We start from the raw sequence: 17,581 nt of genomic DNA on the forward strand, positions 1-17,581 counted from the left end.
TCAGGGATTTTTCAGTTTTCCGATAGGGAACACCAGAATTCCTGCTAGGGAGGCAAGTGGCAGGACTCTGCCTGCTCAGAGCTGGCACCTTCGACCCAGCTGACTGTGGCTGACCTCCTGGCCAAATGGGACCAGGAGGACATGCTTTGACAGTTCAAAGCAGGCCACCACACCCAGAACATCTTTCAGGTGATAGCTGCCCAGATGGCCGAGCAGGGGGCACAAAAGGCAGTAGTGCCGCACGAAAGGCCAACCCTGCAACCACATTCTACTGACTGCTGGCCCAGAGGGGCAGATGCCTCTACTGGCTGTGCAGTCCCCATCCGGGTCTGGCAGGTGCACAGCAGCTGATAGCCAGGCAGCAGCCCCCACTGCCAGACTGCTGCAGTAGGTAGAGGGTGCAGGGAACTCTCAAGGCTGCTTCAGCAGTCCAGCTGGCACAAGGGGTAGTGTCCCCAGGTACCAATTGGCTGGGCCCCAGAAGCTCCTGAGAGCGAGTAGCCCTGGAGCTACTTGCCAGGGCGGCTTTTTATACTGCTGGGGCCAGGACAGGGTAACTTTTTATACTGCTGGTGACAGCACAGGTGCTGGCCCCAGGACCTAGCTCCCGCTGACTGCAGATCCGGGAGGAGCCAGGCATGGTTATTTTGCCCCAAGTGGCACAATTTGCTCCACAACAAAGTGCATGTCCGAGCACGTGCGCTGAAGCAAAAAGCCCCGGCTCAGATTTGCACTGCTTCTATTTGAGCTGCTGCAAGCACATGTGCTTGCATGTGTGGATGCGCCGTAAGAGTTTTGTTGCATGTGTGGTTTACTGTGCCTGGAAGAGGGAAAGAGTGAGGCTTTGAGAGCAGGAGTAGAGAAAGGATAGTCCCAGGATGGGCAGAGTAGAGAGAAAGGAATAGTCCCAGGAAGGATAGGGTGCTTTGAGGAGCCCCAAGGCTGAGCTTCCAAGGGGCTGCCACAAGTCTGTCTGCAAGGGACCCTCAGAGACCTGAGTTTCTTCCCACTGTACTGCCACTTGCCTCAAGGAACAGAACAAGGCTGCCCTAAGATAGCTCAACTCAGCAAGCCTTAGCTCCACTGGTCTTATTCTGGATCCTAGAGCTACAGTGAGGGAATCTCTGCCACCCCTAGATGGCTACCCCGTTGGGTTATGAAATAAATTATAAGTCCTTCTTTCTGTGGAAAGAGTTAGCCTGGAGCATCCCTTGCCCAGAAACCACTCTTTCAAAGGGTGCCTATACATGAACAGTGAGGCTGCTCCTATGCACTATAATTACTCAAGTCTTAATCAAGTCTGATCGAGTGTGGTAATTACTGCATTCCAGCAAACTCCAACATCTTGTGTATCCGTGTCCCTGTGCTTAAAAATGGCAGCAGGGGAACAAACTAGAGCTTGTCAAATGAGCCACTCTAATTAAAATGCCCTCCCTCCCGCTCCTGAAGCACACATATAAACACCCAGAATGTGATCAGTAAGGAGACAAAAAAACACAAGGATTTATTATATGCAATAAAAGCATTACTTTTATCTTGCCAGTATCACCAGAAATCAATCTTACTGCCCATTTGTGCCAGCCCTAGCCACTGAGGTCTTTCTGCCAGCCCTGGCCACTGACCCTTCTCCAGCTTGGGAAAAATTCAAAAGACCACAATAGTTTAGAGGTAGCTTCCTATATCACTTCCAACCAGCCCTCTCCCTCCCTGCTCAACCTTGCCACCAGCCTTCTCATTACTCATGAGCACCAGAATCCTCCAAAAAGTTCTGGTCACCCCAAGGTACCTGGCTGGAGAGCCATTTCCTTGAGATGCCTTTCCTATAGAGGAGTTGATTTCCCTATAACAGACAGACAGTGCCTTGGGACCTGTAAGATGAGAAAGTGAAACTACTTTTAGAAACCAACTTTTAGAAAAGATTATAATTCTTTGAGCCTCACTTTACAATAGGGGAGAAGAAAGAGTAGATTTTACTTGTAATACTTACATTGTTCCTATTAGCATAGTATCTGAACATCTGCATGCACTATACACATGTAAGATGGGGAAATGCTGCAATCCCATTTTATACATGGGCATCTGAGACATGGATAACCTAAGTCCAGATATTTCAGGGGTTTTGCCTTCCTCTGTAGTTCATGGCACAGTCTTCCCATGATTGTCCAAGAGTATATTAACCAATTAATACTCCGTCATTGCACTGGCACATTGCACTGGCAGGGTGTTGGCAGTACTCTTGTCACCCCTACTTTTACCCAGAAAATGCTAGGAGTTGTTCTTGGTGTTTCTGGTGCTGTGCTTTGCAGTTATGTATGAGGGCTGGAAGTAGTGATTTGAGAGAATCCTTAAGTACATGGTTGCCTGAAAATGCAAGGAACTGGACTGGACTTGGTGGCCATAGAGGCCTCTTCTGGTCTTACATTCCTTTATGTCCTATCATTTGACTGGATGACCAGTCTTGGGTGTCAAGCTTCCAGCATGAGACAGGAGGGAACTCCCTTTGCTCTTAGATTTTTCCATGCACCAGGTGGCTGTGTTGTGCACATAACCAACCACCAATGCTTACATGCTTTCCAAATTGTTCCTTTCTAGTAACAACTGCATGAGCAGGAAGCAGAGAGCTCCCTCATTTTGAAGCATATTTTATAGCAGATGTAACCTTTCCTAAGTCAGTATGTGTACAAAGTTATTGAAAAGGCTTTAAAATCTCAATTCCGTGGGCAATGCAGGTTGGGTGAGTGGGAATCTAGCCCAAAATATGTTCTCAGAGTAGATGGGTTTCAGGTAATTTTCCATTCTCTGAAGATTAACAGGTGATATCTCAGCTTCACTAAAGTCAGTAGTTTTGCAATTCTGTTAAATGAGGTCAGGATTTCTCCCCACGTATGGACCAGGTTACATATGTTGACACCTGATCTCAAGCCCATTGAAGCCAGCTGAAAGACTACCCAAAAGTTTCAACAAGCTCAGAGCCATGAAGAGTAAAATTTTCAAGAGATGGATACACAAAGCAGTACATTTTTCAAACTAGCCAGAGGGCTTTGGAAGCAGATATATAAATCTCAAGGGAACTTTTGTTACTCAACAGGAGATAAAAGAATTGAGGAAAATAGTACTGGCTGGGGAGTGAACAACCAACAGCATGCCATGATTCTCTGCAAGATAGCAACAATTATGTCACAGGCAAGAAAATATAAAGGGACACATGTTCTATTCCTACAAACTTGGCAAGTTAGACAGAAGAGTAATGAATTAGTCCAGAATGCTATTCCCTACCACCAATGTAGGAGCAGCTTAAAAAGAAATGTGTACAAATATCATCCCTAAATACACGGGGAGCCAAATGTCCAGAAAGAAAAAGGAAAGGGTGCATTTCCTTATAGAAATCAGAAACAACCTCTTCGGAACATTTTAACTGAAGGTGTAAAAGATGAGATTTGTTAGATCCAAAACAGTCTCTCAAATCCTAAGCAGGGATTGGGTCACCCCCCTCCCCCCCCCCCACCGGGACCCCCATAGGCCCCAGAAGAGGCGCACTCAGGCCTAGGGTCAGTGAGGATCTAGTCAGGGAACTTCTGGATGGACTGGACGTATTTAAATCAGCTGGTCCTGATGCTCTCCACCCCAGAGTGCTGAGGGAATTAGCAGAGATCATTGCAGGACCCCTGGCATGGCTTTACGAATACTCATGGTGCTCTGGTGTGGTGCAAGAGGACTGGAAAAGGGCCAATGTGGTTCCCATTTTCAAAAAAAGGAGGAAGGAGGATCCAGGAAACTATAGGCCACTTAGTCTTACCTCGATCTTGGGTAAGCTTTTTGAGAGAATTATCCTGGCACATGTCCATGAGGGGCCAGCAGGGGAGGTTATGCTTAGGGGCAACCAACATGGGTTCATTAGAGGCAGATCCTGTCAGACCAACCTGGTGGCCTTCTATGACCAGGTTACAAAATCCTTAGATGCAGGGGTAGCAGCGAACGTAGTCGTTCTGGACGTTAGGAAGGCCTTTGACACTGCCTCCCACCTCATTCTCATTAAAAACTAGGGGACTGTGGCGTCGACACCTACACAGTCAAATGGGTCACTAGTTGGCTGGAGGGCTGCACCCAGAGAGTGATGGTGGACGGGTCATTTTTGACCTGGAGGGATGTGGGCAGTGGGGTTCCCCAGGGCTCAGTCCTCAGGCCTGCACTGTTCAACATCATCAGCAACTTGGACAAGGGGGTAAAAAGCACCCTGTTCAAATTCGCAGATGACACTAAGTTGTGTGGGGAAGTAGGCACACTAGAAGGGAGGAATAGGCTGCAAGCAGAAGTAGACAGGTTACAGGGGTGGGAGAATGAGAACAGGGTGGGTTTCAACACTGACAAGTGCAAGGTACTGCACCTGGGGAGGAGGAACCAGCAGCATACTTGCAGGCTGGGGAACTCCCTTCTCATCAGCACAGAGGCAGAAAAGGATCTTGGAGTCATTATTGATGCCAAAATGAACATGGGCCAACAGTGTGGGGATGCAGTCAGGAAGGCCAACCATACCTTGTCACGCATCCACAGATGCATCAAAAGTAGGTCCAAGGGGGTGATCCTCTCCCTCTATGAGGCACTGGTCAGGCCACAGTTGGAGTACTGCATCCAGTTCTGGGTGCCGCACTTCAGGAGGGATGTGGACAACATGGAGAGGGTCCAGAGGAGGGCCATTCACATGATCAGGGGGCAGCATGGCAGGCCTTACAAGGAGAGGCTAAGGGACCTGAACCTGTTCAGCCTCCACAAGAGAAGGCTGAGGGGGGATCTAGTGGCCATTTACAAACTAGTCAGAGGGGACCAGCAGGCATTGGGGGAGTCCCTGTTCCCCCCGAGCACTACCAGGAATAACTAGCAATAACGGTCACAAACTGGCAAAGGGTAGATTCAGACTAGACATCAGGAGGCGCTACTTCACTGACAGGGCAGCTAGGACCTGGAACCAACTTCCAAGAGAAATGGTGCTGGCTCCTACCCTGGGGATCTTTAAGAGGAGGCTGGATGAACACCTTGCTGGGGTCGTTTGACCCCAGTACTCTTTCCTGCCATGGCAGGGGGTCGGACTTGATGACCTGCTCAGGTCCCTTCCGACCCTACCAACTATGAAACTATGAAACTGAAATAACTGCAAACAAGGTGCTAACAACTTCAATGCAGTGTTGAAACTAAAGGTGAGTCTACACAGCGCAATGGGATTCTTCGTAGAGATACACGAGGTTGATCTGGAACTGAAAGCAGTCTAACTGCAGAGTTATTTAGTTAGCGTGAAGTGACCTGTGTCAGAGTCTAAGCTGCTACACCTCTGCCTGGCGCTACTTTGTGCTGTGTTGGCACACCAGCTTGTTTGAGCAAGGACAGGCATCTCATTGTGCAGTTAGCCTCTATCAGTGTGAAGAACAACCTTTCTTCCTGTGGAAGAGTTGAGGGTATTGATGTGCTGACCACTGAAGAATTTTGAGTCTCTCTTGACACTGTGCTATAAGAGAGCTGAGATTCTCATCATCCATTCACAGTCCTAATCTGTTATGAAGTTGAAAGGCTGTCAAAACAGAGTGGTTCTTCAAGGACCAAAGACATTGGTTCTTGGCTTAGCAGTGACCATGAGATGATTGATCCTGAGGAAAGGAATCAGGATCCTGAGGCAAGGAAGGATGCAGCAAAGTAAGGCTCCTGGACTTCAGAAAAGCAGACTTCTACTTGCTCAGACAATTCATGGGCAAGATTCCCTCAGAAGCCAGTCTGAGGGGAGAAGAGAGTCCTGGAGAGTTGGCTATACTTTAAAGAAGCCTTACTGAGAGAGCAGGAACAAACCATCCCAATGCACAGAAAGATTAGCAAGTATGCCAGAAGACCACCTTGGCTTAGCAGAGAACTCTTTAGTAAACTATGTCACAAAAAGGAAACTTATAAGAAGTGGAAACTCAGACAAATACATAAGGAGAAGTATAAGAGTATTGCTTAGGTATGCAGGGATGAAGTCAGGAAGGTCAAAGCGCAATTGGAGCTGCAGCTAGCAAGGGACCTGAAGGGTAACAAGAAGGGTTTCTACAAGTATGTTGGTAGCAAGATGAGGATCAGAGAAAGTGTGGGTTTCTTAATGAATGAGGGAGGCAATCTTGTGACTGAGGAGGCAGAAGAGGCTGAAGTGCTCAATGCCTTCTTTGCCTCAGTCTTCACAGGCAAGGTAAGCTCCCAGGCTACTCACCAGGCAGCACAGTTTGGTGAGGAGGTGAGCAGCCAACAGTGGCAAAACAACAGGTTAGGGACTACTTAGAAAAGCTGGACATATATAAGCCCATGGGGTCAGATGGGATGCACCCAAGGGTGCTGAGAGGGTTGGCTGATGAGACTGCAGAGCCACTGGCCATCGTCTTTGAAAACTCATGGCAAATCAGGAGAGGTCCTGGATGATTGAAAAAGGGCAAACAATAGTGTCCATATTTAAGAAAAAGAAAAAGGAGGGTCCAGGGAACTGCTGCACTTCTTTGCTTTGACAAAATTAGAGAAAAACTGAAGGAACACATTCTGCCAAAGGCAGATCCAGGTGTGGTGGGGAGGAAGAAGCAGGATGCAGTTGTATCCTGTCCTTTTGATTCTTGCTCCACCCAAAACTTAAAATCAATTGCCTGGGAGATGCACCAGGATTTCGATTCAGGCACTGAGGGAATCCATTCGTTTCATGGCTCCTTATAATATACCTGATTCCTTCTAAACTCTTCATTCCACAGGTGTTAATCATCTTAATGTTCCACCAATGAAGCTATCCTTCCTTCTGCGATTCTGCAGTCTGTCAGCTATTTCTGGTAACATAGCCAATACATGTGTCAGAGCAGACTCAATTAACTGAGTCTGCTGAGCGTAATTACTGCACTCCAGCAGACTCCAGCATCACATGTATCAATGTCCTCACGCTGATAAGTGGCAATGGGGGCAGCATGGGGACACTGATGCACATAATACTCCAGGCTCTTTAATTAGAGTGGCTCTCGGAGCCCACAGCCTTGTAGACTGTTGTTAATGCCAGCTAAAAACATTAACCCAGATGTGGAAGTGGTAACTCATGTGAACATTAACTCAAGTGTGACATTAACTTTCAGTGAAGCACTGGATGAACTGTCAAGATGCTCATAGGATGCATCCATACACACAAGCACGTGCTTTTGCAGCAGCTCAAATAGGAGCAGCAGAAATTTGAGTTGGGAATTGTTGCCTCAGCGCATGTGCCCCGGCATGCACTTTGGTGTAGGGCAAGTTGGACCACTTGGGGCAAAATAACCCTGCCCAGCTCCTCCTGGATCTGCAGCCAGGGGGAGCTAGAGCCTGGGGCCAGCACCTGCACTCCTTGAAGACCCAAGATGTGCTCCTTGTGGTGGCCCGCTTTGAACTGTTAAAGCATGTCCCCTTGCCCTCATATGGCCAAGAAGTGAGCCACCTCATCTGCCCTCCAGCTGGGTCCCCAGTGCTGGCCCTGGACAGGCTCCTTTGCATGGATCTCACCAATTGTCTCACCAGCAGAGATCCTGACATTCCCTGTTTACAAATTGCAAGTACTCTGATAAGAAACAAAAATCTCTCATTAAAATACCCAAAATAGTGTTCTTCCGCTATTAAAATGAAACAACACTATATACAGAGAGGCCAGTTGGGCAATGTTTTATTGATATTACAAGTGTAAAGCAATTTTGGGGGGATGGGGGCAGTTGGGGGAGTTTGTGGATGGATGTAGGGTTTGTGAGGGTGAGGTTTGGAGAGGTATGGGGCTTGTTGGGGGGGTTGTGGCTGGGTATGTGGGTGAGAATTTTGTGGGGGTGGCTTGGGGATGTAGGTGGATTGTGGGGAGACTGGGTGTGGGGGGGCTGTGTGAGAGGTGCTGCTCAGGTGTGGGTCCCTGCCCCCCCACAGGGAGAAGCCTCTCCACACAGCACATGGACTCACCCCCCTGCAGGGCCCACAGCTTCCCCCCACGGGCCCCATGCTCCCCCTGCATGGCACACATGCCCCCACAGGGTCCTCATGTGCCCCTCCCCTCACAGGGCCCACAACTCACCCCCCACAGCAGCAATGGTCATGGGGTGCTCAGGACCGGCTGCGGTCAGAGTCCCCAGTGGTACGGTACATCCCTGATTGCCTCAGAGCCAGCGCTGCCTGTGCTGCTCAGCATGGGTGCGGCCCGGCTCGGCACGGGGCTGTGCAACTTCAGGCTGCCCTGGGCCACTCAGATTGTCACCCATGGCCCGGCCCTGCTCACAGGGACTGTGCAATGCACTGAGCTGGGTCCTGCCTCCACAAGCCTTATGCACTGACAGGTTGAGCCGGTTCTGTGGAGGCAGGACCTGGCTTGGCGCAATATGCAGTCCTTGCAAGCGGGGCTGGGCCTGAAGCTGCACGGCCCACGCCGGACTGCACGCGCACCAAGTTGCACAGGCAGCTCTGGCTCCAAGGTGATCAGGGGTGTGCTGCACTGCTGGGGGCTCTGGCCACAGTAGGCCCCGAGTGCCCCGCAGCTACTGCTGCTGTGGGGGTGAGCTGTGGGCCCTGCAGGGGCGGGGGGGTGCTGTAGGCACTGCGGGATACCCATGCCTCCTGACCGCCCGCCCCACACACATCTACAGCTCCTCCCACCCCCAGTCCCTACTTGCAGGGACAGCTCCTGGGTCACAGCCTTGCACAGCCTGGGTCTCAGCCCCGCAATGAGAAACAACTGCAACAACAGAAACTGGGTATGGAAAAACCCCAAAGTGCTAAAACAAAGACTTAAAATCCCTATAAAAGTGAAATGCAGACAAGCCAAGATGGGGAATCCACTCTCTGCAACCTCATGGAGCACAGGCTGTATACCCCCACTCATATCCTCAATAAGCCTGGACCCGGCCACCCAGTGCTAGTATTGAGTAACAGCTACTGGTAACTATAACATCTTACAGGAGTGGTTTTGTTTGTATGTCTGTGTATGTCTGTTTGCATGTGTGCTTGTTTATATCTGTTTGCATGAGTGGTGTGTCCAAGCTTATGTATCTGCTTCATGTAATCAAACACAGCATTTTGCCTTATCCTCCTTTATATGGTCTCGCTCATGATTTGAGCAATTGGCAATTTGTGTAACACAGGGGGCACCATAGAGATGCACGGTCTGCAAGAAGGACGTTCATGCTTGTCTGGACGCACCCATAAAGGCTGGGTTTCGTTTTATGAATCTGAAGAGATGTACATTTAATCCCAATAACTGCAAGACTAATGAAACAACATCTTTTGATTACTTTTTGTGTAGTGTGTTGTGGTGTTTAAAACATATGATACAGCACATTAATGTATAGTCCAATAAAGTTACATTTGTTTTTCCTTCAATCTTAAACTGCATAATACAGCCATAGGCTGCTAGCGTATTCGTAAAGCTTTTAGTTTCTTTTTAACTGGTGTAAAATGTGTTGTATTTTTATATATAAAAATAATATTATCAATGCTGACCCTTCCTGTTGCATTCATGGCTGTGCAGATCACCTTCTCTCCCACACACAGTCACATGATATGCTCGTGGCAACTACAGCTATTGCTTACACAGAAAAGTAGCATTAGGAAATAATACATGTATTTGTTTTAGGTGTTTTTACTTCAAGCTAGGAAATTGAAACAAAGAGGAGAGCCAGCAGCATGGAACTGGACTGTTTTCTGTGGATTACTTACCCAACCTTAGTTACCTACTGTGAAATACCTCAAGTTACACAACTTAATTGAACATAAAATAGCAAATTTCAGTTCTTATGGGTAAATATTCATTTTTAATGGCAGCTATTCAATGTCCTGTCCTGTTATTTTGACAACAGCATGAAAATCATGCTATATTGGAATACTCCTCTCACCCTGCCCCTCTACAGATGCGAATGCTATGTCTTTTTAACTCACAAGCAGGATGCTTTAAAGCAGGGGGGTCACACATTATTTGTGTGGCTGTAAGATACCAAGCACATTCCTTGACTGAACTTTAGGGACAGAGGCTGCTAGGGGCAGGTGGAAGAGGTGACAGTGGTTGACTCCAACTCTGAGCCTAGGTACGGGCCAGAGCCAGAGCCAGAGCTTGATCCACAGCAGCTGCCTGCCTCTCTCTCTCCACTCCCACCTTGTACTCAAATCCAAGATGAGGGGCTTTTCTGCCCCCATGTTGAATACGGGGGGCGGGAGGGAGGGAACTTGTCTTGGATTCGAGTAAATACAGGAATTTATCATGTGAATTCACAATGTGTTAAAACACAAAGCCATCCCAGTCGCATCTTGTGTGATGTGGTGAAGCTTCCAGCTCTGTCAACTTTCTCTTCAAATGTAGGTAAATTTGTGGAGGGGAGAGCATGAAATATAGGGTTTAGGCCACATGAATAGGTTTTGTCAAAACCTCTATGTAAAAAAAAAAATTTCAATTTGTAATTTTATGTTGTACCACTTCCTCTTCATCACTGCTGACCATGGAAAAGAGTCCAGAAATCTTTTCAAGAAATAAAGTGTAATTCCAGAATTTTGGAAATACAAATTCGACAGATGCACTTATTGAAATCAAACTGAAAAGGGCTGGTCAGATCCTAGCTGACAAAAAATGGCAGAGAAGTCATCACAGCTATGACAATATATAACAGTTGAGAATGCGGTTGAATGTTTAAGTATTAACATGCAGTATCATTCTTTTTGTTGTTCTTGTAGAAAAAAAGTCACAAAGCAACAAAACACGTTTGGAAAAACTAACCTAACTGATAAAGTAGCCATCTGTATTAAACATCTAGAGAACCAAACATAACCTTTTTTATGAATTTCATTAACTTTTGATCCAATTTTTCCTTGCATTTTATTGGGTGTACCAACACACCCCGCCACGCACATAGCAAAAAGACTTCATCCCGCTCCCTTGCACCGAGTAACAGCAAAAAATGAACATGAAAAATAATATTAAAAAAACTCTGTATTCAGTAATATTCACACCAAAGTGTATGTATATATATCCATTAAAATTATGAACAATTCTAAATATATTTTATGTATCATACATATATTTATATGTATAATTACATATCCACAGATGTTGTCTTGCTGTGCTAAAGCCAGCACTTAAAGCAGAAACAGGTTTCACAATAGGACACCCATATAGGCATATGTACTGGCTGTTTGGTTTGTGAATTTATTTACAACTTAACTATATAATAATAAATGATTACTGCTCTATTGTACAAATGTAATAGTAAAGGTTCAGGTTTGTTTTTTTTAAATACAAAGACTGCAAATGAATACATGAAAAAAATTACACACCATGTACAGTATTTATAATTTATAAATGCAAAGTTAAGACCTCTTTAAATTATTGCACTTGCATATTTTTTTTTTACAAAGAAGATATTTTTGAGTGTCATATATATATAAAATCAACATTTTCAGTTTACTAGATGTTGTAAGATTAAACATTGTTACCTTGAAGTTCTTTCTTCTTCACAGAACCGCCCAACCTGAATTTTTAATATATATGAATCTACTCTACAAATCAGTTTGATCTACTCTACAAACCAGTTAACTACTCATTTTTTGATTTTTTTTTTTTTTATAGAGCATACACCCATATTACAATCGAGCACAGTTTTTGGTCAGCAAACAGAGAGAAAAAAACCCCAAACAAAATTGACAAGTGCCTTTGCTACAGTAGGATGTATTACCTAAAATCTGAACAGGACTATCTTATAGCAATGTGTAGGAAGTCATTTCCTGACCTCAGAATAAGTATACTGTACCATTTCACAGAATGACAACTAGATCACAGTGTTTTTAGGCAAATGCATTTCTTCCAGAGGGTCATAACTGTTTCAGCAGCTAACAACTTTGTTTTTCTTACAATGTTCATACTAAGTGGACTGAACAAAGTGATAAGGAGACTGGTGGATAACACCAACTGTTCTACTTTTAAGTTTCAAACACAGCAAAATATCCTGTTACTACTGAGCCGTATGCAAACGTATTATGCCACATGCCTCCTCATATCTATATTTTAGTATATATGCTTCACTAAACAAACCCATCATTTATTCTAATATAATGATTCTGAGAAACTACTATCTATTTAAAGTGTGATTGCACCATAGTGAATCATTACAGAAGAATATTAAACTCTCTAAAGAAAAGTTTAGTTTAATTACACAAGCAACTGAGTTTCCATCGAAGTTTTCACAGGATGTACAATATATCAGATAAACTAACATGTTTAATATCAGCCCGTGCAGTCCAGTGTTCAAGGACTGCATATGTTTTCCTCACTCATCTTGTACATTTCAGATAGTATTTCAAGATGCATATTGCTGAATATGCATCCTTCCCATCTTAGTTTCTTATACTTTCATAAAAGAAACAATGTTTAAAATATGGCTTCAAATAATCCCTTTTCTGTGGCTGGGTTTAGGAAGGAAGAGGTCATTAGAACTTTAACGAAAACAAAGCTGCTTTGTGAGCAAAAGTACATGTAGTAAAAACTTCTAGTAAGAAAGATTTTTAGATATTCTCATTCATTTTGTGCGATTACATTTTTGAGGGATAACAAAAGGTGTGTCAAATGTTCAACTTCTCTATTTAAGAAGGCAGGTCAAAAATTTTGAGCAGCAAAACCCTCAGTGTGGACTACAGACAAACAATTCTAACTTCTCGGTTTTGGGATGTTCAGTTTTGAAGTTACTTCTACCAAAAACCTTAGGTGCCTACTTCTGAACTCTCTAAATTACAGGAGAGATTGATTAATTTAAAAATTGGCTTATTATGACATCTGATGTTGTTGCTATTGCCTAAAAGATATGTAATCTTTGCAAGTTTTCACTCCTTTCCTATTGTCTTTCACCACAAAAACATGGGAACTGCTTTGCAAGCTCCAATGAAACTTGTATAATGAGACTATATTCTAAGTGGTTCAGAAAAATCAGTGGAAAGTAGCATATGGAGGCTTCAGGCCAATAACTACTTTTTGTACATCCTAAATTTGTTAGGGGAAATATATTCTGTATCAGCATCAATACTATACATAAACATGTAAATATAGAGTGGTGATTTGATAGGGAAGGCATTTTAAATGATAACAGCATGCTAACTAGTTTAGATTTGAGAATCAATGACTGGAAGTCAGCCTAAGACTTTTTATACACCTAAGTTACACACCAGAAACAGTGTGTAACTTAAACTATTTTGCAACACTGATAAGGCCAGAAAACTGAGAAAAGTAGTAATAACAAATTCTCTTAAGCCAGATTTTCAGCTGAGTAGTTTTGGGGATTTGAATTCAAGCCAGACTATGCTTGAAATCACCATCAACTTGGAAAGCTCCCACGTAAACTACTAACTCTGGAGCACCTCCAAAGTCCTTTGTTTTGTAGTTCCAAATGCTTTTTGTTAAACCAGAACTGGTGAGCGAGAACTCAGAGGACACACTGAGCATGACTTTCTTTGTTTTACTTTGATAAAACTGCACCCGTATATTTTATTTTCCTTTCTAAAAGCACTGACTGATAAGTTAGAGAGCATTTTTGCATTTGGTAATGTCTATGCACTAAAACTGTATGTATTTTTGGTGGCCTGTATGTTTTAAATCTCAACTTCCACAAAAAGACTTGCCATAGAAATCCCAAACCTAAACCCTCATCGTATATTTTAGGTACTGCAAAGGCATATATATTTGATTATGCTAATCTTCAGTATAGACATATAAACATATACTGACATGTGCTCGACCATAACAGAAGGCAAAACTCTTTAGAGACTCAGTCATTTAAATTTAAAAACAAATAAGGTGCATGCTTGTTAGATTAATACAGTACAATAAACCAACAGAATGGAGAAAGAGATCCCAGATAGTCTTTAAATCACCAATGAGAATATTAGTTGTGTTTATACTACAGTAATGTCATCACAGAACCATGGCCAGATTGATATCACCTGGTAGCAGGTAAAAAGTTCTGTACTACACTGTAGTCAGGGTGATACAAACCACAAAAATGCATTGTTTCCCACTGACAGGGTGTAGTAAAGATAGCTAGGTCTAGGTTCAGCTTTTATTTTTAAGCCACCAAAGGATAAATGCCATGTATTACAACTTCACTAATATCCAAAGGAATGCGCTGTCTTAAAAGCCTGATCCTGTAAACAGTTAGCCTTACATACTTAAAAGTGAAGAACATGCACATAGTTTGCAGGATCAGAGCCCTGAATCAGCACATACTGTTGTCCATGGTATATTTAGGTTCATGTTTTCCAAATCAGCTTAGTAGTTCTAAATCTGAACCTGAAAATGATAAATGGGGTGGGGGGAGGAAGGGGGAGGTAAAGGTTTCCTAAACTTTTTTTTTAAAATGGTAGTGAAAAACATATAATACTAGCATGCAACACAAAAGCTAATCAGTACAAAACACTTTTGATTTATAGTGGTGGTACCACAGCCACTTCTGGCAGACTTGGCTCTTCTGACAATGCTCTGGTTTCCAGAAGAAAATGTACCTTTGGAAATGTCTCTCTAATACCTTCTAACATACAATTCACCTTGTAAACTACCAGTCACCAAGAAAAAAAACAACAAGCACAGCCACTTGTCATACTAATAAATTAGGCAGGCAAAACTCCGCTGCTTTGTTTAAACTTAGGCCAAGTATTTTTGACAAAAAGGTCCAGTCTGAGATTATGCCTGCATCCATCTTGATTGGACTGGATCCGGTATTTCCATTGTTTAATGGAGAAACTCTCTGTCTTTGTAAGTCATTACAAAGAACCATAACATAAAGCTAGTTCTTCTAATATTAAACTTGCATGTGATAAAACCATTGCTCTGTGATGCCTAATAAGAGAATATTTGGAGCCTTTATCCTGGATTTTCTTTTTTTCTACAGCAAAGGAAAAAAAAGACTGTATCCTCAATAATAGTTACAGTCCCAAGGTTTTTGGCTAGAGTTCAAACTGATTACAAGTAGATCACACATAAACATTCACAATAGCAATGTGTAAAATGTTCTATGTATAGCCAAGAACTCCCAAGTGACACTGGTGTTAAAGCCAGCCACAGTACAGTATAATAAAAGTACCATTGAAACCCTTACTAGAAAGATACATTTTAAAAGTACCCCTAAGATTTCCCCCCTTCAGTTTTAATTTAAGGCCTCAGGAACATAGCCCATTAGAAAAGGCCAGTCTCTTATATTCACAAGTCATAATCTTGCTCTGCTAGCCGATTCCAGAACAAGTGAGTTGTTAATCTTCTCTGTTCATAATGTGTCACCACTGCTGTAAGTCAGGAGACTGGCATACGGTCACCTAGCTGAGGTAACTCCTTGGGTATTACCTCCTAGGCAGGTTTGCTTCCTAGTTAGCATCTGCAGTTTTTTTTTCCTTCAAATAAACTCCCCCCCAACAAATAAAGAGATGCTTTTCGGGTGAAAGCACTCTGTCACTGATGTTTAGTCATCAATCTTCACAGGAAGTGAATCCGAGGTTTCAGGGGCAAGTGACTGGGAAGGAATCCATATAAAAGCTTCCTCTCCTCGTGTCACTTTCTCCCATTGATTGAGATTTTCCCTGGAGATGGGGAAGAAAGGAAAAAAATAAATAAATGTAGTAATTTTTAAGACTTCCTTCTGTATTACACCTTCAGAAATAGTGTTACACAGTATGTAAACACTGGTCCATACTGAATCTTGCATCAACAGTGAACTATTTCATCTTGTTTTTTTCAGGTGCCTTCAACCTAGATATGGTCGTGAATATTGGCCATGTGGTCTTGCTGATAGCCAGTACATGAAGCTACCAAATTTGCCACAGAATTTACCCTTTGCTTCTGGCCTGGACTACTGTTTCCATAAAAAAAAAATATATTCCCATCCCTCACAGATAAAAATATGAACCAATGTACCAACACCTGCTGAAGTCTGTGAATAACTGAAAAGATAGCTCTTCAGAGATGTGACCTGTCCCATATATAGACTTGGCAGGATTCAATTATTACTGATAAACACCAATAAACATCAATTTCACCTGACACTCAAAGATCGATGGAAAAATATTTCCATCAGTAATCACTGAAATTTACATAAAGCATACATAAAAATAATATGGGATGGAGGTAAGGAAATCCAGGACAGGAGGTGTGGTGCACGTGTGCATGCACACACACATGCAGAGCAGCCGCTGCAGGAGCTGGGGGCCATACAAGTAAGGTTATGCTGCAGGAGCTGGGGGCCCAGGAGCCCAGTACCACTGGCACCTAGCTTGTACTGTCCAGGTCCCAGCAAGGGCAAGGGCTGAACTCCTTCTGAGGCTGGATCAGGCTCTACCGGAGTTTGGCCCCTGCTCAGGCTAGGACCTGGACAGGCACTTGCCTCCCAGGCTGCTACCAGTCCTGCCCCTCCTACACCACTGTCCAGCACAGCCTTACTGGCACAGCCCCCAGCTCCTGCATGTGTGCATGTGTGTGTGTCAAACTCCCGTGGGGCTCTGTGGTGCTGTTCTGAATTCCAGGGCGTACTGCTTTATTGATGAGGATAGATACTTTCTGCTTGTGTAAAGGTATGCTTTATCCATTTATGGATTTTTTTTTTTATATTACTAAACTGTCTGCCCTAATTTTGCACAATCTGGAAAATTTAAATCAACTCAAATCAAAATAAATGCTTAAAAATAAATATCAAATTTAGCTCTCGAAATAATAATAATAAAAAATCAAATTCTACCAAGCCTCACTCAGGTCTCTATGGATTGATACAACAGCATAGTTTGGCGTTTTTTGAAGTTGTCAGAGAATTCTCAATTTTTTGCCATGGAGCTTGCTTCTTTGGAAACCACAACAAGCTACAGTTCCTCATAAAAATTTATGCTTTATGGCAGTGTAACAATACAATTCTGCTGCCAGAATAGTGCATGTTACCTTTCAGACACCTATGTTTTTGTATAAATCCATCTCCTTCAGAACGAAGACTGTTCAAACAACAGTCATGTTTATGTCTGAAATCTCTACCCCACCTTGAAGCATGGGGTATTCATTACTGTATCACGTGGGCCTATTCTTTTAAGTCGTAAAAATGTCAAATAGCAGAAGCTGAAAAAAAATATAGAGCCAGATTCCCACCAGATGCAAACTGGCATCACTCTAGTGGCTTAAATGGGGCAGTGCTGATTTACAACAGTCGATGATCTGGCCTACGATGCGTACATATGACTAAAATCTGCCATTTGTATTTTAAATGGTATACGAGAGAGAGAGAGAGAGAGAGAGAGAGAAAGTCCTACTATTTCTGTTAATTCTGTCAAATCTAGCATTTAGTTACTCTTGCTCTCACACAGATATTAGCAGTAAATGAAGAGAATTACAATCATACAAATCGCATCAAGCATATAAATGCACAATCTTATGCAAATCATATCAGATCTAAGTGTTGTAGCAAGGCTCTCACAACTTACATGACAGAGCTTCACTGAAATACTTGGTAAAATGCAACTAAATCAACGAGATGTCCTAGTTCTAAGTTGGGAGTGCAGGGAACAGGTAGTAACACCATTTGGGGGGAGTAGATGAAGC

The 17,581-nt window shown here is 43.5% G+C and overlaps 1 protein-coding gene across 3 annotated transcripts in view; it reads right to left on the reverse strand.

The window, feature by feature from the left end:
• Positions 1-17,581, reverse strand: part of PDE10A (phosphodiesterase 10A) — a 355,946-nt gene that overhangs the window by 58,803 nt on the left and 279,562 nt on the right. The window contains exon 22 of one of the 3 annotated variants that reach the window (XM_006258777.3): positions 10,946-15,585. The exons of the other annotated variants lie outside the window; for them this stretch is intronic. Within the exon in view, the coding sequence (XP_006258839.2) occupies positions 15,468-15,585 (118 nt within the window). The 3' untranslated portion in view covers positions 10,946-15,467. Of the gene's footprint in view, positions 1-10,945; positions 15,586-17,581 lie in introns of those variants that run through there. 3 annotated transcript variants of the gene reach the window in all.

This window comes from Alligator mississippiensis, chromosome 1, assembly GCF_030867095.1.
Source record: "Alligator mississippiensis isolate rAllMis1 chromosome 1, rAllMis1, whole genome shotgun sequence".
NCBI lineage: Eukaryota > Metazoa > Chordata > Crocodylia > Alligatoridae > Alligator > Alligator mississippiensis.